Source organism: Acomys minous (genome assembly GCF_964271855.1).
Source record: "Acomys minous genome assembly, chromosome: 8".
Lineage (NCBI taxonomy): Eukaryota > Metazoa > Chordata > Mammalia > Rodentia > Muridae > Acomys > Acomys minous.
Genome location: NC_140489.1, coordinates 110617731 through 110644671, shown reverse-complemented (window position 1 = coordinate 110644671; position 26941 = coordinate 110617731). Strand labels below are relative to the sequence as shown.

At 42.3% G+C, this 26941-nt stretch overlaps 2 protein-coding genes and 1 long non-coding RNA gene across 6 annotated transcripts in view; 2 read left to right on the top strand and 1 right to left on the bottom strand.

The window, feature by feature from the left end:
• Positions 1-18736, top strand: part of FEZ2 (fasciculation and elongation protein zeta 2) — a 41815-nt gene extending 23079 nt beyond the window's left edge. The window contains exons 6-9 of one of the 2 annotated variants that reach the window (XM_084793091.1): positions 11509-11589; positions 13749-13824; positions 15459-15524; positions 17868-18736. In XM_084793091.1, coding sequence (XP_084649217.1) covers positions 11509-11589; positions 13749-13824; positions 15459-15524; positions 17868-17884 — 240 coding nt within the window. In that variant the 3' untranslated portion in view covers positions 17885-18736. The remainder of the gene's footprint in view (positions 1-11508; positions 11590-13748; positions 13825-15458; positions 15525-17867) is intronic. The other variant, XM_084793092.1, reaches the window with a different exon arrangement.
• LOC311603858 lies at positions 9081-11495 on the top strand. Its single transcript, XR_014781291.1, has 3 exons — positions 9081-9302; positions 9476-9874; positions 9935-11495. It is a non-coding gene; the product is annotated as an uncharacterized lncRNA (long non-coding RNA).
• Positions 18737-20115: 1379 nt separating the features above from the next.
• The window catches only part of CRIM1 (cysteine rich transmembrane BMP regulator 1), a 178200-nt gene continuing 171374 nt past the window's right edge, over positions 20116-26941 (bottom strand). For all 3 annotated transcript variants that reach the window (XM_084793082.1, XM_084793081.1, XM_084793083.1), the window contains 3 exons: positions 26430-26555; positions 23690-23880; positions 20116-22612 (listed from right to left, as the gene is read on the bottom strand). In XM_084793082.1, the coding sequence (XP_084649208.1) occupies positions 22436-22612; positions 23690-23880; positions 26430-26555 (494 nt within the window). In that variant the 3' untranslated portion in view covers positions 20116-22435. The remainder of the gene's footprint in view (positions 22613-23689; positions 23881-26429; positions 26556-26941) is intronic.

The following is a 26941-nucleotide window of genomic DNA, read 5'->3' as shown; positions in this document are numbered from 1 at the left end:
ATGGTTTTTATTTCTATTTGGGAGATGCAAATTTTTCGTCTATGGCAGTATTGTGCTGTGGTGCAGTCATTGGCTCTAATCTCTATGGCACACACAGTTCAGGCTACTGAAGGGCTCATTTGCAGTTTATCAGGGCCTCATCCATCTCTGGGGGATACAGATTGACTCCCAGAAGATTTGGGCTCTGGATTTGAGTTAATATTATTTCCCCAGGATTTTTTTGGGGAGGGGCAGGTTCCTGTTGATATCAGACATTTTCACAGATCATTAACTTTTAGAGGTACAAAAACAAGTTGAAATATACTAGCATGTGTTTTAATTCAGTTGCTCCTGTACATGCAGAACTATCTCAAATTTGAAAGACTGTTGTTTGCCTGCCTTTGTAATTCTGTGGATAGAAAAGGACATACACGTTGAGAACCATGACTGTTTGATTTGTAGGACGTGTAGAAGGTGCCTTATTCTAAGTGTTTGGCAGCGAAGATAGGAATCTTTTTAGATATCTATTTGGCCTAATCATATCAAACTTTTTAGAGTTTAGAGTCTTACTCTCAGGATAACCAAAAAAAAAAAAAAAATGTATTAACTGGTACAACTTGGAAAGTTCCACCCTGGTGATGCTTGGGATATTAGCAAGTGGTGACTTGTAAGTTCTAGAGAAAACAGAAAACCTGATTGTAAAAAGAATATATTATCCTAAGTAATTGCTTTTGAGGTGTGAGAAGGTGCTTAAGGATGGGGGAGAGCTCAGTGGAAGAAGCTCTTCCTGGATACATTTTCTTCCACACATGCATTGCTTTATTTCTGTGATGCACCTCCTGTTATGACTAATGGCCAATTTAGTTTGTTTCTTCTCACCTTGAAAAAGTATCCCCAGTGGTAGTTTTAGATTTAATCTTGATCAAAGCTGCCATTAAGGTCAGAGAAATTTGTTTCCATTTAGATAGTCATTCTTAGATCACCCGGAAGTTATTTTAATTACTCCTACTTTGCAGCCTAGAAGGGTTGTTCTGACATATCTACTTGAAACTTTGGCTTTTGTTTGGAAAAATAAAAGTATCAGGGACCCCTTTAATCCCTTTGTTTCATATGGCATTTTAAAATTGAACATTTGCTAAGGTAGCAAAGCATATTGCTATTGCCCCAGGGCCAAATCCTTCCTCTGTTTATTTTATAAATAAAGTTTTATTGGAACCCAGCCATATCCATTCATTACATAACACCTGTGACTGCTTTCCTACCATGGAGTCAGAGTTAAAGAATTTCAGTGGAGGCAGTGTGGCCAGCAAAGCCTTAAGTACTTACTGTCTCATCTTTTACAGAAACAGCTTGCTAGCTCCTGATTTAAAATGAGTATACTTACTATTAGGGAGGGAATTGAAGGAGTGGGCGGGCTCAGTGGTTAAGAGCATTTGGTCTTTTAGAGGACCTGATATCATTTCTAGCACCCTTATCAGTTGCTTCACCACCATCTCTAACTCTCATTTTATGAAGTCCAGTGACCTCTTGGCCTACCTCTTGGCATTCCTGGCATGTGGTCCATATACATACATGCAGACAAGATACTCATACACATAAAATAAAATTTATTAAAAAAATTAGAGGGGAAATATACACTTAATTTGTATTTGAGTAGACAGCATATAATTCATATAAAATGCTGCCACGTTCTATCCTAAGGGTTTGCTTTTTGGCACTTCTTCAGTGGCCTTAGTTTAGCCTACCAGATGGCCATACATTGACCAGTCCATCTTCAAGCCTCACAGGCTCCTGGCCCAGCAATAGACTTGTGTTCTGTGTGTATGTCTGAGCTCGTAGCTAAGCAAAGGGACCTGAAAGGTAGACCAGTTGTCTCTAGTTTGGGAATGAATAGAAGGGATAAACATGTTGGATGCTATCTGGGCACAGTGTTCTCTGTGAAAGGATAAATTTGCCTTGCATCCTCAAATGTAAATATTAGCACAGTTTCAACAATAATTTGTTGATGGTATTCCTTTTTTCCTTTTCCCCTTTCTCTTTCCCTCCTTCCTCCTCTTATCCCTCATTCCCTCCCTCATTACCCCCCTCCCTCCCTCCCTCCCTCCCTCCCTCCCTCCCTTCCTCCCTTCCTTCCTTCCTTTCTCCCTTTGGCTTCCTTGTGATTGAGCCTAGGGCTTCACACATGTCAGGCAAGGCCTGTAGAGCTAAGCTGCACTCCCAGCTCTGTATTTTCCTTTATTGCAAAGAATATCTCCCAGGAATTAGTATTAGCAACATGGAAGGTTATTGCAGCATAGGGAAAAACTTGAATATATAATGTTTAGTATTTTTGAAGTATTTTAGATATTGAACACTTTTATTTTCAGAAAGATACTATTGTTTAGTGAAGTAATATTTCTACTGTAGTAAAAAATTAGGAGTCTATACTTGAGTTTGTGTAGCTTTTTAAAAAGTATACTATTTTATTAATCCTTCGAGAATTTTATGCATGCATACAGTGTATTTTGAGCATATTCATGTAGCTTTTCTCCTGTTAACTTACTTCCGATCTATCGTCCACCTCCTCACTCTCTCCCAATTGGTACAGCCTTTTTATATTCCAATTTGTGGTGCCCGTGTTCTCATATGAGGCCATCCACTGGAAGGTGGTCCACCTACCAGGGGCCATATAGAACCTTAAAGAAAACTAATCTCTCCCAGAAGCCATCAGTTCTCAATAGTGTTCCAATTAGGGATGGGGGCCTGTGAGCCCCACCCTGTTCCTCATTAGAATGTTGACTGGCTTGATCTTGTGCAAATCCTGTGGTCCCCTGACCTCAGGCTCTAACAGTCCCAAGTCTACAATGGTCCCGTTGTGCTGGTGTCATAGATGTCTCAGGCGTGGCTGAGCACTCTAGTCACACTTACCTTCTGTTGTACTTTACCAGTTGTGAAATTGTGCCTTTACTGCTCTTCACTCTACAAAGAAACTTCTCTGATGAAGTCTCAGAGCTGCACTAATCTACATTAGAGAGATAGGAACTTAGAGGGCAGTTTGATAATGTATTCTTGTTATATACTGATCCATAAAATCAGCAAAGAACTTATAAAAGTGCCAAGATTAATTATTTTACTCTTTTTTAGTAGCTTTGATAATAATTTGCTTTCCATATAACTCAGATTACATCAATATCTTGAAAGGGTCTTCAAACACAAAGTATTATATTATTTTATAGTATTCCACTTAATTTCTAATTTTGAAAACATTGATGTCACAGTGTTTCTGAGAGTGAACTTACAAATAGGAATTTAATATTCAAAATAATAGCAAGTATTTATCAGCTTTGGAGTAACTTATGTTTTCAAACTCAGATATAAGGCTTTTTGAAAACAAATTTTGGTGAAATTCTTTTTATAAACTTTATAATTCATATTGAATTTATTTGACTTTATTCAAGTATCAAACCAAGATATTAATTTTATATCTTTCTTTGTTTATTTTTAGAGACAGGATCTCTATAGTCCTGGCTGTCCTTGAGTTCTCTATGTAGAACAGGCTGGTCTCAAACTCACTGAGATCCTCCTGCCTCTGCCTCCCAAATGCTGGAATTAAAAGTGTGTACCATCACTCTCAGTCCTACTTTTACAGCTTAAGCAGTATCTGTTAACTGAACATTTTTACTTTGTACTTTTTGTACTATTGCTTTTCATTTATTCATACTTTTCTAATTTTTTTATTAATTATAAGAACTTTGTTTTACTAAAAAACTAAAGCTACTATTCAGTAAATTAGTACACGAGAACCCTCAAAATTATCCAGTCTAATATTATTTGTGGGGAATAGTAATTATGTTTTTATTTTATCTCTTCCTATTGTCTTATATACATGTTTTGCTTGCATGTATATTTCTGAACCACCTTCATGCCCGGTGAGCACAGAGGTCAGAAGAGGGTGCCGTGTCCCCTGGAATTTAAGTTATAGAAGGTTGTAAGCCACCATGTGGGTCCTGGGAATTGAACCCGGGTCCTTTGGAAGAGGAGCCAGTGCTTTTAACCACTGGGCCACCTCTCCAGCACTATTTCACTGTCTTGTGAATTCCCCAAGTGAAAGAATATTAATGGAGCAAGGGCAAATGAGAATAAGTAAAAATTAGATGAAAAGCGCTCCTTATTTTTTTCCCCTAACCTCTTTTCTGACACCGCTTTGATAGTGTAAGTTTGGAAGCAGCTCTGGCCAGCTAGAGCCCTGTGTGGGTTGGTTCAGATGAAGCATAGAACACACACTCAGGCAGACATAGAAAGAGAGTGTCGGGCCTGTGTCTTAGCTTCGCTGTTCCCCTTGCTGTTGTTGTTTGCTTGTGAAATTAGTTGAGCTGATAAAATGCCCTGAATAGAAAGAGTTGACACTGAGAATTATAGAAAGTAACAAACAAACCCCAACACTGTGTCTGGTTCTTATTGCTTTCGAGTTTGTAGAACATTTTCAAATTCTCTTTATTGTTCAGAAAGACCTTCAACTGCTTTAGCTGATTTTGAGATCTTGCTATAGGTCATTTCTTCCTGTGGTCCCCAGTCCTTTCTGCTACGGCCTGCAATCAGGAGCTCGGTGTTTCGCAGTTGTCATCTTACTTATCTATGGACAACCTGATGCAGTTTCTGCTATTCTGGAAAAATGTAGAAGGATGTCATGATTTCTTTTTTTTTTTTTTTTGAGTGATGACTAAGTGTTATTCTAAGCCCCCTCCCCGCCCCTTTAAATGAATAGAGTCCAGACTTCTTTGAATATTGATCTTCTCTACGCTCATTGCTGAGTTCTTTCCCTGGATTACTTCACTTTAGACCGCACAACAACCCCAGAGTGCATATTAACAATGTCCTTACGGCCGCATCTTGAGTAAGCAAATGTTAGGTCTACAGAGGCCTCAACTCACAGAAGTAGCACTCAGGGAGAGAGGAAATGCAGCATTGTCGAGAGGCTCTGGAGAGTTCTTCCGAGGTGCAGAGCTCTCTAGAGGTAAGAGCCAGGAATGGCTTGGATTTCCTTCCTCTGCGCTTCCTGTGGGCTCAGAGCTCTTGGCTCTTGGCTACACTGCTTTGCTGCTGGTTTTGTCTGAAAAAATTTTCCAGAGAATGGATGACTTTGAGACTCTTAATTCACACTCTCGCCAGGAAAGGAAATGGTCAGAGGCAACTGAATATTCCGAGTTCCTGAAGGCTCTGTGTTCTATGTCGAATGACCTCTTCCTTCCCCCAACCTTGCTACATGGCTTTGCTGTTTTGTCTGTAGCAAGGGCAACAATAAGGCAAATACTGTAAGGTTTAATCACCTTCCTGCTCTAAATGGGTTCATGCAAAACATTCCATTCCAAGCTGGGCATTTTGTGGAACTGTTAACTTCTCCTTTCTAAAGATGCAGTGGGAGATAACGTAGAAACGGAACTTTCCCCAGTGTTTCACTTTTGCATTGGTTCATTTGTATTTCCTGCTTCATAAGTGGGAATGCTAGGTCGAGTGGAGGGAAGGCTGCTCCTGACACTCAGAAGGTAACAGATCTCCAGCACTGTCCCTGCCATTCAGTGTTCATAGCCTTGAGACTTAGTGGCCAGTGCCCTGACATGCCTGTGGTCCCTCCCCATGAGAAATGGCCAGTGCCCTGACATGCCTGTGGTCCCTCCCCATGAGAAATGGCCAGTGCTTTGACATGCCTGTGGTCCCTCACCATGAGAAGTGCGCCCTCCTTCCTCTCCCCATGTTCTTCCATTTACTTACGAAACTTAGGTGTAGACGGAATTCTTACCTCTGGTCCAGTTTAGCACCATAACCACCTAATAATACTATATCTGTTCTCCAGGTTGTAAGTGTAGCATTTCTTGGTGACATGATGGTTTTAAAAAAAATCAATTTAATTTGTCTCTCAATTTAATTTTATCTTCTAAAATTCATTTTATTTCCCCAAAATATGCTTTTTAAAACAAATTTTGTCGTTGTTTTCAATGATGAAGCAGTTGTGAGGTGGAAGCTGTCCATCGTGAAGCTCTTTCCTGAGTTCTTCCTTCTGCCTCTTGTCTTGCTTTTCTCTTCTCTTGCCCTTCCGGCTCATTGATCTGTGGCTGCTTCTTTTTATTAGGCTGGGCGTTTAGTTCTTAGTTGCTGCACTTTTTACAAATCATGCCATCACGATTATTTTGCCTGACTTTGTTAATCTCTTGTTGATTTCCTAGACTAGATTCCTTAGTGGAAACGTTCAGAATCCTGTACCTCACTCTTTTGATCAGTGATTCTGTGTCCCATTACTTCATCGTTCTCTGTTCACACTTAGATTTATTTTTTTATTTTTTATTTTTTACTTTCGGCTCATTTTTCTTCTCCTTTTTTTCTTTCTTCTAAGAAGCAGTGGCCTTATGATATGTTAAAAAAAAAAAAATTCCAGGCTTAGAGGCTCTTGGCTTCTGGTGTTAGAAGTGTTACATCTGGAATGTAGCAGGTAAATTGACCAGGCCTTCCTATGACCCAGGCTCTGTGAAAATCACTGGGATGGAAAGATGCAGGAGACCAAGTCTGTCTCGTGAGAACATACTCACTTCCTCATCAGGAAACAAAGCCATGGGAGTAAACTATCACTGTGTCATTTGCTGTACACTACTGTCATTCTGAATCAGTTACAGCCTCGTGTGACAACGGTCAATTTGTGTGTGTGTGTGTGTGTGTGTGTGTGTGTGTGTGTGTGTGTGTGTGAGAGAGAGAGAGAGAGAGAGAGAGAGAGAGAGAGAGAGATATGTGTATATGATTTGCTTTCTTAAATAATAATGTATCTTTTGGTTGAGTAAATTTGTATATTTATAGATTTTTTTTTAAAAATCAGAGGTCCTTCAAATTATATCTCTTGAACATCTCCTTCATAGTAAGGCCTCAAGCCTCAGTAGGCGAGCAGCAGTGCTCAGCACAGCATGGCAAGACTGGGAGAAGACCCAGATCTCTGATTCTGAGTCTGACTTTTTTCTGTCCAAGGTGATATTAATTTTTTTCTCATTCCAGATACCTTTGTCTTGCATATGACTCCTGGATTCATGTAAAAATCTGCATATATTTTATTAGCATGAAAGACTTGCTGGAGAGCAGTGGTTCTCAACCTGTGTGTTGTGGCCTCTAGGGAGTTAAACGACCCTTTCACAGGAGTCACTTAAGACTATCTACATGTCAGAGATTTGCATTACAATTCATAACAGTAGCAAACTTAGTTATGAAGTAGTAAAAGAAGGAATTTTATGGTTGAGGGGGTCACCACAACTTGAGGAACTGTATTAAAGAGCCTCAGTATCAGGAAAGTTGAGAACCACTGCCATAGAGTCTTGTGGCTCATGCCATCTATTAGGTCCTCATGTGCTGAGGACAAGGCTGAGCTTTTAGGGACAAAGAGGTATACTTAATCTGACTGTGTTTCTGTTGAGTTTATGAAAAACTAACTTAATTATTTCTTGGTCTCCACCTCTGTCCATCTTTATTCAGATACTGTGCCCTGTATCTCACATTAAAAATGTCTTGTGTGGCTGAGCATGGTGGCGCAGCACTTGGGAGGCAGAGGCAGGTGGATCATTGTGAGTTCAAGGCCAGCCTAGTCTACAAAGTGAGTTCAGGACAGCCAAGATAAAACAGAGAAACCCTGCCTCAAAACACCAAAACCAAAACCAAACCAAACCAAACCAAAACAAAAATCTCGTATGGCTGGGCACGGTCGCTTTCGGCATGTGTCTGTTGTCCCAATCCCTCAAAGACTAAAGGAGGAGAATAGCTTGAACCTAGAGTTCGAGGCTAGTCTGTACAGTGTAGCAAGACCCTTCCTTAGACACAGGCACGCGCGCGCGCGCGCACACACACACACACACACACACACACACACACACACACACACACACACACTCACACACACAGTGTGACTGTTGAAAAACTAAAGTACCAAGGTGAAAAGTGTCTAGAGATGGCACGTGGGGGAGAACGGGGTTGGATCCTGAAGAATCCTAGGCAGAGACAGTTGGGTACCTGAGAATGTGGAGACAGAAGCTGGGGAGCGGGGATTCATGGAAGTCCCAGAGGGATCTGAGGTGTGTTTGGATTTGAATGCCAAAGAAGGTGACTCTGGAGAAAGTAGGATGAGGGTTTCATCCCTGAGAAACCAGTGGAAAAGAGGCTGGGAACAAGTGAAGGGGGAAACTGTGACTGTGTTTCCAGAGAGATTGGTGTTCATAGTAGCTAGGTTTGCCACATTGGAAGCCACCTCTATAAGGAGGTTTTTTTTGTACTTTAATATGAGGTATTGTATCCATACAACTCAATTATAATACAAGGTTCAGTTCCGATACTTTGAAAGTGCTATTGGTTGTTTTTACAATCCTAAATTTCTTCGACAACAAGACAAGTTAACTCCTGACTTGGGAGGCAGGCAGGCCAGCCAACCTCAAAGAAGATGGTGAGCATCAAAGAACCTCCTTATGGAGATGGCTTCAAAGGTGAAAAACCAGCCATTGGGCAAAATGTCCTTGTTCCTGCCACAAACAGAATCTGCTTAATAATGAGCAACTTAGATACAGGCAGAGTCGACGGCTGCACTCTGCCAAGTCAGGGCAAACAAGTCTGGCAGAGATATTATTAGGCCAGAAAGCTGAAGATGAGGCTCCAACGTTATAAAGTGTATTGGGTGACTGGTTAGGCAGTAAACTGTCTTAAGTCAATTTGTACATTTTGGAAGTTGCTAACCCACACTGCTGGTCAAGTCTCTGAGGGGCATGGAAGACAAGATAGTATAGTTTTACAACCAAGCTTAGTTGATTAGGGGACAAGATCGTCTTAGATTAAGTTAAAGAAGTTAAGCTATTAGAGTTGAGATAGGATAGATATTGAATATCATTCGGAAATTTAGACCCAACAAGACAGGAAAGAGACTTACTTCAAATGGGACGAATGCAAATGGCCAATTCACTATGAATATAACATGAATAAAACTCATTATTCTCATGATTGTCACATGATTCTCCCTGCTGTATGTAGTTTGTTTTATACATGTATATAAAAGTATATATATATATATATATATATATATATATATATATATATATATATAAAAGAAAGTGCTATTGTAGGCGGTTTAGGATAAGTAAGTTATACAAGTTAATTGTTAGTTGATCAAATCATGGTCTTATCAATTTTTATCTATTTTTATCAAAGAATATACATGCTAGGAATAAGGGATAGATATGATTCTATAGAAAGATAAGGTAAAATAGTTATATAAGGCCTTCAAAGACCTCAGAGACATAAAGAATATGGCATTTAAAGATTTTTCTTTTATTGTTTTTTTTTTTTTTTCGAGACAGGGTCTCTCTGTGTTAGCCTTGGCTGTCCTGGACTCACTTTGTAGACCAGGCTGGCCTCGAACTCACAGCGATCCGCCCACCTCTGCCTCCCGAGTGCTGGGATTAAAGGCATGCGCCACCACGCCCGGTTTAAGATTTTTCTTTTAAAGATTACTTGATAATAAGACAGGTTAACTTCTGGCAACACCCAGCCTTCCTTAAAGGGGTTGTATTTGGTAGAATGATAGTGAGCTGGCTTATTTACTTAAAAATCTTCTTTATTGTTGACTCTGGGGCCTGTGATCTCTTTGGATAATCTGTTTTACAAACACGGGGCAAATTGTAATGTGGTGGTGTGGGAAGAAGCCACACAAACAGTTACATGTAGGGTTTTCTTGTAAAAACAGTCTCTTCCACCAAAAGTAATAGTTCTATTCTCGTCAGAGTGAGGAGCCATAGAAGCATCTTAACCAGGTAATTGATTCTCACCAACACAAAACTGAGCGAGTCTGGATCTGGAAAGAGTGGGGCAGGAGGATGATGGGGAAGGAGAGGCATGTGAGACAAGTGTGGGCGGGCTCAGGTCTCCAGGAGAGCCATTGCCTGGAGGGGCCGGGCTGGAAGACAAGTGTGGGCGGGCTCAGGTTTCCAGGCGTGCCATTGACTGGAGGGGCCGGGTTGGAAGCACATGGTCTGCTTCCTTGAGGGGTAGCCCTTTTTGTATTTCTCAGCTCTCTGTTAACCAGGATTTCTTTACACTCAGCATTTATTGAGGGTCTCAGAGGGCCCTCATATATATCAAATTGGTCAATATTTACCGTATTACAATTAAAACCAAGAAAAGATAATTCATTCAATGCATTAAAGTTAAATGATTAATTCTTATGTAAATGGCAAGTTTTCATAGACTATAACTGTAAAGATTGCAGTTAGACAAATGCCATCGGTGTTTGCTTTTGTCAGTCTTGTTGATGTGCAGTGTAACTGAAGGGCGTGAGTCTCAGCTTCTGCATTCGGTCTGCGCTTTGGAATATTACGCTGTACATTGTGATAGAGTGAGTGAACTGGAGTAGTGTATATGGCCAAAGTACATGATGTACTTGAAAGAAGTTATATAAAACCAAATGTTGTGTATGATCAATGTACAACAGTAATTGAAAAATAAGACAAGTCATATCTTAATACTATTAAGATAAGCTGGAGCTAAGGTACCTCTAAGGAGACTTCTAGGGGCTCGGCCACACTGAGATCACCTGAACTAATGTCAACATTGTATGAGTGCAGAGAGCACTTCCCTGGTTTCCCTAGGACTGGGAAGACATCTTTAGTTTCCTCCTTCGGTGTGTTTACTGGCTCAACTTTCCCCCTACAATTCCAGGGAAGAGCACTGTCCGGTGAATCAGACTACAACTTCCTTTTCAGGAGCCTTTCCTCTGTTAGTCACGCTGGAAGAATCTTTCTACTGCCTTTGAGTCAGCTGTTAGCTATGTGCCAGTAGGCCTTCCACCATGCATGCGACTGTACAGGCTGGCTACAAATAGAGACAAGTCACTGAGAGGGAAAAGAAAGGCTCATCTGAGTGCAGTGAATTCTAGGAAGTCTTGGAGGTTGCGGGGAGAAATAAGCTGAAATTGTTTTCTAGAAACAGAGGGGATAAATTTTGGGAGGCTCAACTGGTAAAATGGGATCCATCTCACTTCCCAGGAAGCATATGCCATCATCTAGTTCCCATTTTTTGGCAGCCAGGCAATGGCAGGTGCCTAGGGGGTGACTGGGAAGGTGAAAAGGTGCAAACCAGCTTAGAACAGCAGGTTGCTAAGGATTAAGCTTTCAAGCTTTTGGTGAAATGTAGATAAACAGTATCAAAAGGTATCTTATAAACGTTGTGGTGAACTTCTTAATAAACTATGTGTACCGCTGACATTTACAACAAATTGGAACAGATCTGTTAGTTAGCCCAGGAAAGACCTCCGTGGGTAGAATGGCTACAAATGGTTGTGTTTGCATTGGACTCACACAGGAGTGGAAGTGAAAACAGCTTCTACACAGCATGAGTGTGTCTGCCTTAGGAGAGTGAGCAACTGTGGCGTTTTCTAACTGCTTGTCTGTTGGGTACAGAAAGCCATCACGGAGCATCCTACTAATAGTCTCTGAACTTCTTTCTCTGTCCATTTCTTCCTGGGCCATCCCCTGCTGCCTGTAGCGCTTCAGCATGGAGGGACTCTCAAATGTCATTCAGCATGGCCTCCGCCACACCTTTGGGAGCTCAGGTGGAGAGAAACAGGTGCTCCGTTATCCTTATTGTCTCCTCCTCCTCTCTTGTTTCTATTCTGCGCGAGGGCCCTGAAAGCTGGCACTTTTATTAATTTAGTAAGGCCACAGCTTGAAGGAGAGACATTCAGGCTCATTCTGTCCTGGTAAATGAACTTTTTCCTTTGGGGAAAAAGTGTTTAGATTGGATAACAGACTAATTGCGTTCTTAAGCAGGTTTCAGGGCCCCGTTCCTCATGCCCACCTTTAGCAAATAGATATTAATATACTGACACAATGGCTTGCATGATTGTGAATACAACTGACCTGGGACATGATGCTTTACTGATGAAAATTTAGAAAAGAAGATCTCATTTTAAGGAGAGTGTGGCCAGAAGTTGGTAGCTTTGAGATTAGAATCTCAGGTAAAAATATTGCAGAGTAGATTTTACCTCTTTTATCTGAAATTGAGCATATTGTGTAGTGAGCCAACTCATCTGTAAGCCAAGTAAGGAACAAGATGTCATATATACAGAATTATATGCCATGAGACCCTACAGCCAAATGTGTAGCAACTTGGTTTGTATTTACAGTTTTACATAGTTCAAAGGAGGGTCACAAACATGGGAAATGTATGTATTGGTGAATATGTTTGACATTATCTTTCACTACTTGAAAATTTTATTTGAGTAAGACACTCTTGTAGGTCCAGTCTTAGATTATTTTTTTCGGTTTTAGGCAGTGTAACATGTAACCAAATGCCTAGAGATTCTACAGAAGGTATAGGATTTTGTGTATCAATTAAGGGCGATGTGAATTTGTGTAGAAGAGGGCAGGTTTGCACTGACATTCACAGCTGATAGAGAGGCCCTGAGAGGATGGTTGAGTTCTAGTTTTTATTCTGTGCCACTTGCCTCTCTCAGCCTGCGCGATGTAAGAACAACTGACCTGACTCACGAGGAGGTGGGCAGACAGGCCAGTGCATAGGTTCCCGACACTTCTTCCCATTTGCTTGACACATGCCATGAGTGAAGGCTTAGGCGGGTGCATTCCTGGCGTTGATGAGCATTTTTATAAAGAAGCATTCTTGGCTGTGCACTTGGGCCTCACCTAGAGAAGCCTAGTCCGGAAAGGCTATAGGGTACTGCAAGTTTTAAAAGTCGAATAGTTCATTTTTACTATTTTCTGGACCTCAGACCCAACTACTGTTTGTTTAGCAAGTTTATCTTCATTTTTCAACTATTAATAGAATTACACGGTCTGTGGGGACAGAGCTGGGATTGAGAAAAAATGTGGAGGAGGACAGGCTTGAAGAAGCTCAAGGACAGGACAGGATAGGAAACTATCTTTCTATGTGAGATTTTATAAACTGTCCTGAACTACAGAATAGAAGATTCTAGATAGTTGGTTTTAGAACATATTTTCTTTAGAAAAGATTTTCTTTTCTTTTGGGCGTGGGTGGAGGTAACTGTGAAAATCATGAGCCTTACAGGAAGTGAACTGGCTATGCATTTTGTAACAAATTCAGAAATTATTCTTACTGTTTATTTACCTTGTAGGCCATTCTATCTCCTGTGTCTCATCTCTAATCTCTAAAATCATTTATATATACTTACACAATCACTTAAAATATTAATTATATGTTTCAGTCATTGTTTGGGAATGTGAGTCTTCGTTTTCAATGTCTAGAAGAAGTTGGTTTGTATTCTGAAATTTGTCATGTTGCCTGTGGATTTTAGCCGGAATAAGAATGGTCTGAAAGGGAATGATTTAACTGCCAGAAATTATTATTTGTATAGTATTGTTAAAGCTATGCTGTTAGCTTAATTACTGTTTTGAAGCTGGCTTGAAAAACACTCAAGGAGAGTCTAGGTAAGACTCTACTTTAAAAATGAGCAAATTGAGCCAGTTGTCCTCAGGCCTAGTCCTGTGAAATGTTCAGTGACAGACTGTAGGAAGGTGGCTCCTTATGTTGACGTGAGACTTACACACAGTAGGTAGAACTGGGGAGAAAAATGAACCTAGGTGGAAGGCGTTAGACGGAGCATGGTGCCTATGCCCATGTGTCCATCTCCAGCCCAGACCCCGCTCATGTCCTGGAGTAGACCTTCTAGGAATTGCATTGCTTTGAAAGTAAATATTCAGGCCTAAACAATTTTTTTTTGTTTTGTTTTTTTCCTTTTAACTTGGCAGTATTTGACGACAGTCATCCCTTATGAGAAAAAGAATGGCCCACCGTCTGTTGAAGATCTTCAAATATTAACAAAAAGTGAGCAAAGACAAATCTAAGCTGTTTCATGTTTGACTTTTGCTGATTCCTAAACTCTTAGTTTTATTTCTGAATTTCTCTTTTGTTTATTTTGTCAGTATAGGCTTGTAAATGATGGATGCCATCTTTTATTTTTATGACAGTGAAATAAATAACTATAATATCAAATGGAGTGCTGACTCAAGTGTTCTTTGAATTTTCCCCTTAAGTCTGAAATATTTATAAGCTGTTTTCCTTTTTTTATTTTTAGAAAACATGTAAGTTGACTCTCCATCATCTTACGCGAGCGCATGTCTGTCTGTCACTGAATAAAATGCTTTGTGGGTCCTATGTGACTTAGTGACTAAATAGGAGACATATAGAGATTTAGGATAAACACTGCCTTCTTGTGAATGGAGAGCCAGAGGTAGGAGTTGTAGGAAGGTCGTAAGTTGGCAGCGAAGCTTGAAAAGCATGCATTCACTCAGCAGATACCGCAGGGGTCTGCCGTGTGCCAGGCTACTTTCTGAGTGTTGTAGATACATTAATGCGTGAGGCAAACAGAGAGATTCCGTCCGTATGTGTGATTGAGGAGACTGATAACTGCATGTAGCATTGAGTATGTCTTAGAGTAGTTATAAACAGCCACAGAAACCTGTCACTTCTTATTTTCAGAAATGTTCTTAGGAGTCACTTTCTCTCTCTGTAGCAATAGAAAAATCACGATGAAAAATATCTTTTCAATTTACCCTACAGCAAATAAGTTAATGTGTGATTTGGGGCAAGCCACAATTGGTTTGACTCGGGCTGGAGAGATACAGCTCAATGACTGCTCTTCCTGAGGACCCAGGTTCAATTTCTAGCACCCACATGGCAGCTCACAGCTGAAAACAGAAATCCTGAGCCTAACAGTAGTGAAAAGAAGGGAGCATAAATACTACTTAGAAAACGGGACCTATTGGACCTGAGAGCCTCAGCTCAGGGACCAGACAAGCTTCTTAGATGCTGCTTTCCCAGATGGGCACAGGCTTTAGAGTCTCCAGGCATCTCTGGGTGGCAGGATGTTGTCTAGCCTAAGACAGCCCTGATGATGCTGTCGCGATGGAATTGGAAAAGCATTTCTCTTGTGAAGACATGTGGGTACACCCGGGCCTCTGCTGCCACAACAGAAGAAAAGCCACTTATGGATCCTGAGGCTCCCTCATAAAAGCTGTGGGAAGGGAGTCACGGCTGTGATGGTGACAGTGGTCATGGGAGTTACATAGTTGTGCTCCCTGTGGTTAATGCTAGTTTCTGTAGGTCCTTGGTATGGGATGAGGAGCCGGGGCCTCTGTAACTAGACTGAGATAGTCCTAATTATTATCATCAGGTTACAGACGAGGAACTTAGTGCACAAGGCAGTAAAGTACCTTTCTCATAGTTAGAGAAATGGTGGGGCCAGGGGGTAAAAACCCAGGAGGCCGAATTGACAGTTACACTGTGCCGGCTTCTCGTACATTCAGGGAAAACATTAACTATGAAGGTAAAATTGTGAATTTGTCTCTACCTAGGTGATACAGATTAAAAAACCCAGACCTAAAACTTGATGCTGAAAATAAACGTAAGTTTTCACCTGAACTCTTTAAGTATCGCCATTGTCCTTTCTCATTTTGCAGTTCTGCGTGCCATGAAGGAGGATAGTGAGAAAGTCCCCAGCTTGTTAACCGACTATATACTGAAAGGTGAGTTTTATGATGGCCTGCAGGCGTGGGCTGAGGAGCTGGGCGTACTCAGTAGATGCAGCGTCTTGTCGGCAATGAAAAGTGTGCACAGCTCGTGTTGATGTACAGTGATGGCAGACGGGCAAATGATGCATGCCTGGAACGGTAGGGCTCTACAGAATGCGGCTTCTACTTGCGATCCTAGGCTGCAAAGAATCCCCCAAGCTGAATGGGGAGCACTCACTGGAGCAGGAAGTAGGGAAGCATTGGAAAGCCACTGGGCTCAGGCGTGCTGATGCACACCTTATTCCCAGCACTTGGAGGCAGAGGAAGGAGGATCTCTGAATTTACTGCCAATATGGTCTCCAAAGAGCATTCCAGGCCAGCCAGGGGGGTACATAGTGAGACCCTGTCAGAGGAAATAAGGTAAATAAATAAATAAATGACATAACCACTCTCTCTGAGTATCAGAGATGGCCATGTTGGTCCTGGGAAGCTGGATGGTGGCCTCAATCACCTTGAGGGCATAGAAAAGGACGGACAGATCTGCCAGGGTAGGCGGTGCAAGAAAGGATGCTGGGCAGTGCCGAGTGGAGCACAGACTACACCAAAGTCTCAGGTAGAGGAGCGAGGGAGAAAATTGAGGTTCCTCAATGGTGAGATGTGGGCTGTAACTATTAGAACACGCGGTCTGGATCACACAGGCTGGGGAAACTGAGGGAGGAGAAGGCAGAAGACCATAGGCCTCATTTTACTGAGAAAGGAGCAAAAAACCAAATGATACCTCTTCAGTTGAGGGGATTAGAGCTCACCCAGTTATAGGAAAAGTGGATGCTGTTCCGTGGGCTTATTGTTAAAGGCAACGGTTGTTTATGGACTGGATTTGAAAGCGATGTGGAGAGCAAGCATCGTTCAGGATTGCTTTCTTTGCCTTCTGTCTTCCACTAGTTAGGAGGAGATAAATGTGTTCTGACCTCTGAGACGTTTGCTATCTGCGATGGGCTCTTTATTCATTGTCGTTTCACAAAAGTGAAAGGGCTCACAGTGAGTGATGCCGACGTATCACTTGTAGAGACTGGACATGTAAAAACAACAGCCAGCCATTTGCCAGTGTGTTAACATAGTGGAAAAGGCTGAGTCAACATTTTTTGAAACTTTTTTTTTCTGATAGATGTTTTTATTCTCTCCCTATTAATGGTGTGTGTGTGATCTTTCTTTGCTTTTTGTGTTGTGCTAGCATTGGCATGAAAGCTGGATGGCTCTGAGGTTTGTTCTAGACGTGGTACAGGTATGAGACGAATGTAAAGAACACGTCTCAATCTTAAATTACAGTGGGTAGAGGGCACCGCCAGGACAGCCAGCCAGTGGCTTCAGAAGGGTGTTACAGCCTGGGGAACAGGGCTCTTGGGGGAAAAGTTTGACTTTACTTTCAAAACCATTACTGTAAGTCCTGTCCTCCCACCTGGGGTGGCAGGTGTCCCCCTTCTTTTCCAGGCCTGCCCCTCTTCCCTAGGCCACTGGCTGTCTTTGAGCCCTGTCTGGCTGTCCTGTACCCGCTCCCTGTGAGATGTTCTGTGTGTACTGCTCTGTCTCCAGCTGGGAAGGCTGGGCGGCAAAGCAGCCAGAGCTCAGACTCTGGCGATGATGCTGTAGTCTAGAGCAACAAAGGGGAACGGAATGCAGACGTGCTCAGGGCTTGTGCGTAAAATGCTCTTTTCCCACCCAGCCCGCCAAACTGTCGCTCTTCCTGGGGACAAGTAATAGACCCTGTGTGGGAGGGATTGTTGCTCAGAGTAGGGGGATGCACCTTCTGCCTGCTTAGCTGGCCTTCTTACTGTCCTAACCCATGCCCATGGCTTGGCTGGGTAAATACACCTCATTAGTTTTAATTCAAAGGTGAGGAGTGAAAGAAGGTGAAGTGCGCATTTGGCCTAAACGTGGAACGGGTGCTGGTGGGGTAAAGCAACTCCTCACTTAGTTATCACCCTGCAGCCACTGTTAACTTCAGCTACAGTACCTAAGCCCTGACCACAGTATGGCTGCCACTGTCCCAGCCCTACACAACAGTGGGGATGTGCAGTCTCACATCCTTGACTTCTCCAGAGGCCTGTGTTGTTGTAGAACTGATGATATGGGGCTACCCCAAGAGACATGGCCTTTAGGTGTCACACTTCTGAACAATTCTAATTACTGAGTCTTGGGAGAATTTTTCATTGTTGGTTGTAACCTTGAAGTCTTTTAAAAATGATGCTATGACACATCCTTGAATTAGTGTGTGGTCTTCACTACATAGTGGCACTTTTCATACATATGTAGGATGTATGTAACATATATTTGACCCATGTTTTCTTTTCTCTCTTGCAGTCCTGTGTCCCACATAGAGCAGCATTACAGTGGAAGCGCTTCCTCTTCCATGGATTCCAGTCTTGATTTCCTACGGTGTTATTCTGGGACATGGCTGTCACAGTCCCTGCTTTCGGAGACCCAGCACACTTGAACTTGGATTTGCAATTCCGTATTAATAGATGATGGCTTCACTAATCCGTCATATTAGAGCACCAAGAGAGCTGCGGCACTCTTGAATTCTGGAGATAGATTTGATAGGCTTAACCATTATGAACTGGTTTTGAAGTTGACAGAGTCAAGGAGAGGGAAACGAACCGTGCATGCTGTTACGTTTCCCAGTAATTGACAGTGTGGCTGCTTTTTTAACTCCTCCACCCGAACTGCACTGAAGAAACTAGATTAAAGCACTGGGCAACCCAACCATAGCCGTTCTTCGGTGATGGTGAGAATCAGTGTTGAGTTTGGACAGCATCTTCAGAGTATTACTGACCAGTATTGTCCAGAGACTGAGATTCAGTGTGGACTGTTCTGACGCGGAACGCCACCACCTGCGCTACCTGGGCTAGCAGTGGATGCCGGACACTGTTGGAGATTGGTTTTGTAATGTCTGCCTGTTTCACAATTGCTGGCATGTGAGCTGTTAGAATGCCATTCAGAGTCATTATGAACTTTGGGGTGTGTCTGTTCTGTATCTGTGAAGAAATGTGTTTTAAAAGGGGTTCCTGGCCTCTAAGGTGCTTGAGGAGCTACTGTGGTACTGCCTTTTCTCATGGTTGTGTTCAGCTTTCTTTACACCTGTGTGCTTTTCTAGAAAAGGCTGCTCAATCATGAACACTTTTGCCAGTTTCAATCAAGCCAGTGGTGTTTAATAAAATAATACACACTGAGGAGTCTTCTTGCGCTGTTGTTCGGTTCCACCAAGGTGTTGGGCTTCACGTAGCGCCCACTACTAAAGCATGCGCACCTCTCATTAGCAGGATGCTGAAGCAGGAAAGGGGCCTTTCTAGATCATCCTACACTGCTGTGGAATCACAAGCCGTCCTTCTGTTTTGCTGGGCAGCGAGACTCCAGAGAGCTGTGGTAGCATTCCGGCAAACGAGTGCTGTTGAGTTTTTGCCACCATAGAGTGTACAGGTTGTCTCTGCTCCCTACTCCCGTCAGTGAAATGCTGCCGGCTGCTGTGGTTCTAAGTGCAGTTTGAAGTCTGATGGCATTTGGTATCAGCTATTACTGGGAGACTGTTCTTCAGTGTTCTGCTTAAAGTGAAGATGCAGGACTGTTTGCCAGGTCCCTTTGAGTTGCTGAAGACACAGTATTAATAATTTAAGAAACTGCTTGGGACAGACTTAGTACTGTGCCCATGACGAAAGGAATGGAGCTCTTAACGGACAGGTTAGCAGCCCCTGACCTGCTTACGGCTTCTTCTGGAGTGTCTCTTGCTTTTCCCTCCCAAATCAGTTCTCCCTGCCCCCCCTTTTTTATTTATTATGTATACAGTGCACATCAGATCATATTATAGTTGTGAGCCACCATTTGGCTCATTGGGAACTGAACTCAGGATCTCTAGAAGAGCAGTTGGTGGGTGCTCTTAACCGCTGAGCTATCTCTCCAGCCCCAAATCAGTTCTCTTTAAATGGGTTCCCCAATTTCCTTTCATAAACACTGTATTCTTCAGTAGTAGACTCCACCAAACTTTTAAAAAACCAAAGTTTCAAAGTCTGAACGTTTGTGAGCACCCATGTGATCCCCTATGTGTCATGTGCCAAGTTCCACAGCTGTCCTCGTGGAGCAGGTCTCAATCAAAATGTTACCTAAATTAACCAGAGACTGTCTTGAGGGTGTATATGTGAGACACAAATACTTTTCATACTTCGGTCCTATCCCCAATGTGTCCCACTGTATATGGAATTACTCTAAAGCCCAAGGTCTGGTGTTTGCAGCGTGGTTGGGTGAGAAGCACCTTTCTTACTTGTGACTGACTTCTTGTCTTCCCAAGAGCAGCTCGCCTCTGTGGGGAGCAGTCTAAGGACAACCTCTTGTAGGAGTCCATGGGGAAAGGCCACCTGTTAAGGGACACGCAGGCTTCTCACTGCTGCTGGGGGCTGCTGACCTGGCAACCCTGGGAGAACACTGTGCTTTCACCCCAGATCAGAAGTCTTTCTGAAGTGCATTGCTTTGATGCAGTGTTTATTTGTTGCCGGGAGCCAGGCTATAAACCATCCCTTCACAGCACTGCTTTCTGAGAACAAAAACAAAACTCCAGAACTCTGGTGCACTCCAAGTGCTATATGCCCGGTTTATTCTTCAGGAAATTATATTTGTTTTTCTTTTACAAGAGCACAACAGGAACCAAAGTAAAAGAGTAATAGACACAGCACTCAGGATAAATCATATCTTTAAAATAATAAAAAATTTACACCTTGTCCTATATCCTGTTAGTATTTTCATATGGCCGTGATTGAAAAAACAAAAAGCAAGCATTTACAATTTTTTGACAAAGTCTTTTTCTTTTTCTTATGCCAGGAATGGATAAATTGTCAACAAAAATTTATACTAATCAGGCTGACGTAAATCTATTTCAGTAACATCTTATCATTAACAAATTTATTTTGGAAATAGATAAAAATATTGCCCCTTGATAATAAATCTTTTTTCCTTTGATGCAAACAGCTAGAACACCTTTTTCTTTTTGATATTCTAAGACAAAAAATGGTTAATCTTCAGATTAATAAATTAGGTCATTATAATAATAAATTAATTTTTTTAAGTTCAGCAACCTCTGTCCAAGTATTTACAACAATACTTGAAAAGTTCCTTTACAAACAGAACACATTTTCTTTTCACATTAAGCATACTGGGTATCCGTGTCTCTCACAACAAGCATTTTTAAAAGGAAAATCAATGCACAAGTGGGTCATTAGTATAAAAGTGCTAAGAGCTGTTTGAAAAGTTAACACTATAGTATACAGTCAGTTATATTTGAGGCAAACTACAACAAACTTCCAGCTTATTGTGGACAATATTCCAGTAGTTGTTTCAAACAGTTGTTTGAAAAAAAAAAATCCAGGAGCTGACTAGTGATGCAGATAGAGACTGCCGTCAATGTCTCTGGCCAGTGAATGAATTGAAACCCAAGTGAAAGCAATCCAAAGGAAGAAGAACTTTAATAAAGGAATATCCTTTCCATAGCAGGTGAAATGCTGGTTGCTCAAAGTGTACACACACACACACACACACACACACACACACACACACACACACATTCTCTCTCATCCTTTCTTTCCAATTAAACTGCAGGTAAATGAGACTGTGTTATTCAAAAACCCCTAAGTGATCAGAAGCACTGCTATGGAATGCCTGTTTATCTGCCTTTGTTCTGGTTAAAATCTCATAAAAATACATTCAACAGGAAAACATAAATTGTATGTGTATAAATATATATGTATATATATTATATACACATGCACACAAATACTCTTGTTTTTGAAGCATAAGATAGTTACATAAATATTCCTATAATTGCTAAGGTTTAAAGAGGCATCTTTTTTTTTTGAGCTTCAACAAAGGTGCTTGAATAATATACAATTAAAATGAAGTAGTTTCTATTTTGTAGAATCAGTATATAATAAGGAGAAAAAAAAAACTCCCGAACAGTCTTTTTTTTTTTTTTAAAGTTTCTTCTTAAGCTAGAGCTTCAACAAAACTATGAACAACCAACAATATAACAGAAGAGAACAACAACAAACAATGAAGTGTAGCCCCTGGAAATGCCTGGTGTCCTTCACCCTTGCCCTCCTTCCTGCCACGTGGTAAGAAATGCTCCAGCTCTCAAGTCAAGAAGTGACCTTGTTCTCATCTGCTGTCTCTGGGAACTGGCTGACTGGCACGGAAGAAAACAGAAGCAGTCACAAGAGTTAACTGTACACATCCTCAGTAACCCGCTTTCGAGAAATGTTGCTACCCATTCCCCTGGCTTCCTCACTGCCCACTGCAGCTGGGACTGTATAGAAGAGAAACATGTGGCTTTAGACCTGGGATGGCTATAGAGTTCTGACGCGCTTGTCTGGTGGTATGGCAGCTGGGTTGCAAGGCCTTTTGTGTTCCTGCTCATCAGGCCCGAGCTCTGCAGCAACCAACACAGTCTTCAGAGCAACAGGGGAAAAAAAAAATTCCTCTGGGCCACGAATTGCTTTTATTTTTTGACTGGCTTTCTCCCTGAACCAAGCTGACCGATTTTTTTTTCCCTTCCCAACACTTCCCTCCCAACCCACTCCCCCACCAAATGCTCCGTCCCCACCCCCAAACGTCTATACCGCTACCTTACAAGCAAATATACTTTAGCAAGTTTTACAACTTTGGTTCTATGAAAACACGTGGTGGTCAGTTTTATCTTGAGGCCAGGTGGGGATGCTTGTCCTGCACAATGCTGTAGACAGAGCCCATACCAGTTAGGTCCTTAGTGCCGGACACCAAGTCACAATCCGATACAATCCACTAAGCAAGTGCACAAAATCTAGTTTACTTTAGAGAGCAGATTTTTGTCGGTTTCCTGTCTTTCAGAATCTCATCCATGCCGCTGCCCGTGTTCACACCGTTTGGTAGAAGTTGTCTGCCTGTAGATGGTTCTGTTTCTGCATGCTGTAGAAGCCACTGAACCGTGCATCTGGTTCAGCAATTCTTAGCATTCTCTGGGAACCGTCCACCTGGACTCGTGTGCCTTTCTTGCAGTCCACAGATACCAACTGATTATTCAAGGAAGAAGGCTGTGCGGTGAGAGAGAGAGAGGGAACCCACAGAGAATTAGCTTACTTCTAGATGGCAAATGAACAGAAGCCCAACATCTAACTTGTGTGCATGAGGCGTGATGTATTTATTGTAGCTGCCTCTCGACTTCCATTGGTGACATCACTCAGTGACCATTTTCAAATCCTAGGCTGCAGGCTGGCATTTACGAGGGCAGAGGTTATCAGAAGGGCAAATTTCAAAGCAAAATGGCGATTTCTGGTCATTGATGCCTTGATAACAGCGTTTGTCCCTAGCTTTAGATAGTGGCAATTCTGCCCTTCCTTGCTCAGCATCATGTTATGACCCAGCCATGTGTCCAGCACATTTATATGCAAAGGGGGAGCCCACTAGGCTGGGCAGGGGGAAGGGTTGTCTAATTTGGAAACCTAAACGCAAAGGTAGAGGCAGAGTTGGAAGTAACTGCTTACTTCCTTAATATACATTTTCCTTCCTTTTAAAACAGGCACGATTATGAGTTCCTTTGGTTAAAAGCAAAAATGTATTTCTTGTCCCCTGGTGGTGAGAAGTCTGCCTCTGGACCATGCCTTGCACCATCTCAGGGGCTTACCCTGTCCTGCGCCCCTCTCTGCATACTGTGGTACGTCCACCTGACCCTGCACCCTCAGTATCTTCCACGCTCTTCTTGCCCTCTCCTGCCATCTCTCTTCTTTTGTGATTTCTTTTCTATCTCCACTCAAGGGCTAAAAGTGACCAAGAAACACCAGATGATCGTGTTTTAGCTTCAAATATAAAAGAAAACCTAGGACTCCAGCATACACCAGCCCATTTAAACATGTTAAAAGTACATCCAAGAAGTTGGGTCCATGAGAAGTCAGGACTCATTAACTAGCGGATGACAGGTAATTTACCCAGTGTTCAATCCAGCCCTGGGCAAGCATTACAGGGTTGCTTGCTACAGCTTGATAAATACTCGCCGTTAAGACTAGCAAAATAAAAGATGATGCTGCCTGATATAAAACATATTAAAGAAAAGGTAGGGGAACAGGAACGTAAGCTCTCTTAGAGTCATCATCATTCACACTCTCAAATGGTACCTTAGTTGGTGTCCGGTACCAGCAGAGCAGTGGTACCCACTGCTTCTTCTGGTTGATGAGCAGAAACGCTATTATGATGGACAGGCATATTATTATGGGAACCACAACTGACACGATGGAGTCCAGTGATGCGTCTTCGCTCGCATGCAGCCTGCTATTATCTCTGTAATCCACCTGGAGGTGACCCATGTCTAGGACAGGAGAAGCAAGCGCTTAGCACTCCAACCAGAATTGTAGAGGGTTACTTTAATTACACTGCAAATACAGACTAGCAGCATGGTTTCATTAGTTCCTGGTACTTTGGGCTGAAAACGTTTGTTGAGCCAAAGAGAGTCTCCTAGAGAGTAAAGAACTTAGACAGTAAATAGGATTAAGAGAAAACTTGCAACAGAAACTTTTTTAAAAATGAGGGTAAGAATGTTACTGACCAGGGAAGAAGATACTTCTCGCAGCTAATTAGGAAAATATGAAACACTTGATAGATTTTAAAAAGTGATTAAAGTTAGGCTAACTTAAATACATTTGTTACCGATATTAAAATACATTGCTTACACTGAATATATATTTTATTATATTTTACACTGAATATATTGTATATTATAATGGATATAAATCATTAGCATACATATGCTAATATATTTTAGCAAGGCAACACCTTTGTTCCCTACCTACAAAGAGGCCAGAACAAAGTATGTTCTAAGGTAGAAGCTAGGCTTAATTAGATCAAACATGAGACAATGAAGTTGATATTCTACTTTGCTGAGCTCTAAGCAAAAATGCTGACTTTCAATAAATTCACTGACAAATTACCTGATTTTCTTGCCTTAATGAATGGTACTACAAGCACAAGGGAGTACAGTAGTTCTTAAGAAAGAATATCTTTTTGTGGGCTGCTGGGATAGCTCAGCTGATAGAGCACTGACAAGCCTTGGAACCTGAGTTCAGTCCCCAGAATCCACATGAAGGTGGAAGGTGAGAACTAACTTCAAAATCCTCTGACCTCCACATGCATATACCACCTACAAACACAGGCTAATAAAAATTTAAAAAATATTCCGAAAACGAAGGTGGTGAAGCTGGAAGTGTAACCCGGTTCCAGCGCTTGCCTACGGTGCTCAAAGCCCTTGGGCTTGACCCCCACGACTGCAAAAACTAAAACCAACCAGAAGCCACTTGCAGAGATATGGAAAGGGCACTGCTTTCTGAAGCTTTAATGCTCTTTCCTTCCAAATCGAGCGCTCCAGTCAGGTTGTCTGCGCTTGTCCTGGGACAGAGAGCGACACAGGACACGCCGTCTCGGGATCTTAGCGTACAGAGTCCAGCTCTGTGGTGGTAGGTCTGTGGCTGCTGTGTTTTCTGTGTGCACACAGGACAGGAGGGAAGGACTGGGAGAGAACGCCTCTGCTCGGGTCACCCAGTACAGTGGGAAGAGAGAGAAAAAAAAAAGGAAGGTCGGCATAAAGGGAAACGCCCATAACAGAAGTGCCATTTTACCAAAGATTAGGTTTTAAATACGAACAAAACAAGGACCGTCTTCCCACATTCCAGATCACCCCAGGAGTGACGGCAGGCCTGTGCGGCATGTGTTAAGGCTGGGAAATCAAAATAAGGAAAAGCCTGGTGAAGAAGTGACAGCTCTTGACAAACTTTGGGTCTCTGTTTGGTCGGGGTGCTAGAAAGCCCACCAGGAGAGTTAACTTTGAGCTTCCCCGAACTGAAAGATAACACTAGACACGAAAATCACAGACACGAATATCATCAACACCGCTCACACCGTTGAGATCAAAACAAGATGAATTTCTGAGGAGAGGTGTGCATTTTCTTGGTCTGAGACTTTTAGCAGATGCTACGTAATGCACAGGGCCCCAGGAGACCACAGCTGGAGAGGCCGCTCTCATGACTGGAGGAGCCCCGACTACAGCAAGGTCACATGTACTGACAGCGAGTTGAGCACACAGTGCTAACGGTGCATCCAGTCAGAACAATCACCCAAGGAGCCGGAACCCTGGGTACGGGAGTTTGGCTCTCTGTTCATCTGACTTGATCCAAAGATAATGCTTACAATGTCTGAAGCACCAACAAGATCATTAATCTCTCACGCAACACACATCGCTTCTTCCAAAAGAAATATAAAAACTGCACGATGATTTTCAAAGTGGGTTTGGAGTCAACAGGAGGCAGTATTGAGCCAGGGTTTAGCATAAAGCTAGTCTCCTTTTTAAGAGACACAGTGACAGGAATTTGGCCTTGCTTTGCTTGTTGCTAATGAGAAACAAACTCACCTGTTTATTATAGACAACTGGAAAGTAGAAGAAAGGAACGAAATAAATCTGTAGGAATCAGCTCTGTAATAAACTTTACACCCTCATAAGGCGAAAACCCGGAAAAGGGCTGCTGCCTGCCAAGTTCAGGACCCCAAGGTGCAGTGGGGAACATCTTTCTTCTGCTGTGTTCATTCACACCCACTTCATAACAGACTCTTCTGACTAGAAACATATTCTTTACCCCCATCACTAAGCATCCAAGCCTGCAGGACCAGGAAGGATGCATTTAGCCAATGACCCACAGCTGTGTTTGACTGATGTCTTGGCATTTGATGTATTTAGACCACAGTCTTCCCCAGAACAGTTAGTAAACTTTCATGAGCCATTAGAAAACACAGCATTAAAAAAAGAAAAAATCAACAATAAACAAGATCACAAAGAAGACAGGACAGATCTCAAGTGACATCAGTGTTTACCTCTAGGGAGATGGATGATGTCATTTTCGCTTGGGGTGGGCCACATGGGAGCTTCCAGGTCAATCTCACCACGATGATGGTTTTTCTTCTCGATGGGCACATTGGTTGGCTCTGGCACATACATTTCTAAAAGGAAGTATTTTACCTGAGTGATGATGGGTAAGCCGCCTATTGGTATTAATACATTTAATCCAAATAGAGCCTTCAATTCAGTGTCCTTTGTCCCAGGAAGTGAACGACTAACTCCCTTTGGAAGTATTTCTCACAGTCGTGGAACAAGCAGAGACTTTCTCCTCTCCCAGCCTCTCCTGTGTCAAATGTTGGCTTTGTAGTTATGTGTGCATCACATCTACACTGGCCTCTGTCTCACCATACTTTGGTTCTTCATATCACCCCATTCATCTCCACGAGACATGACCTTTGCCCTTCATGTGACTCATCTGCTCAAAACTGAACCTTCCTCCTACTCCTTTGAGGTCAAGTTTACACTCTACATTTGACAGTCAAGACCC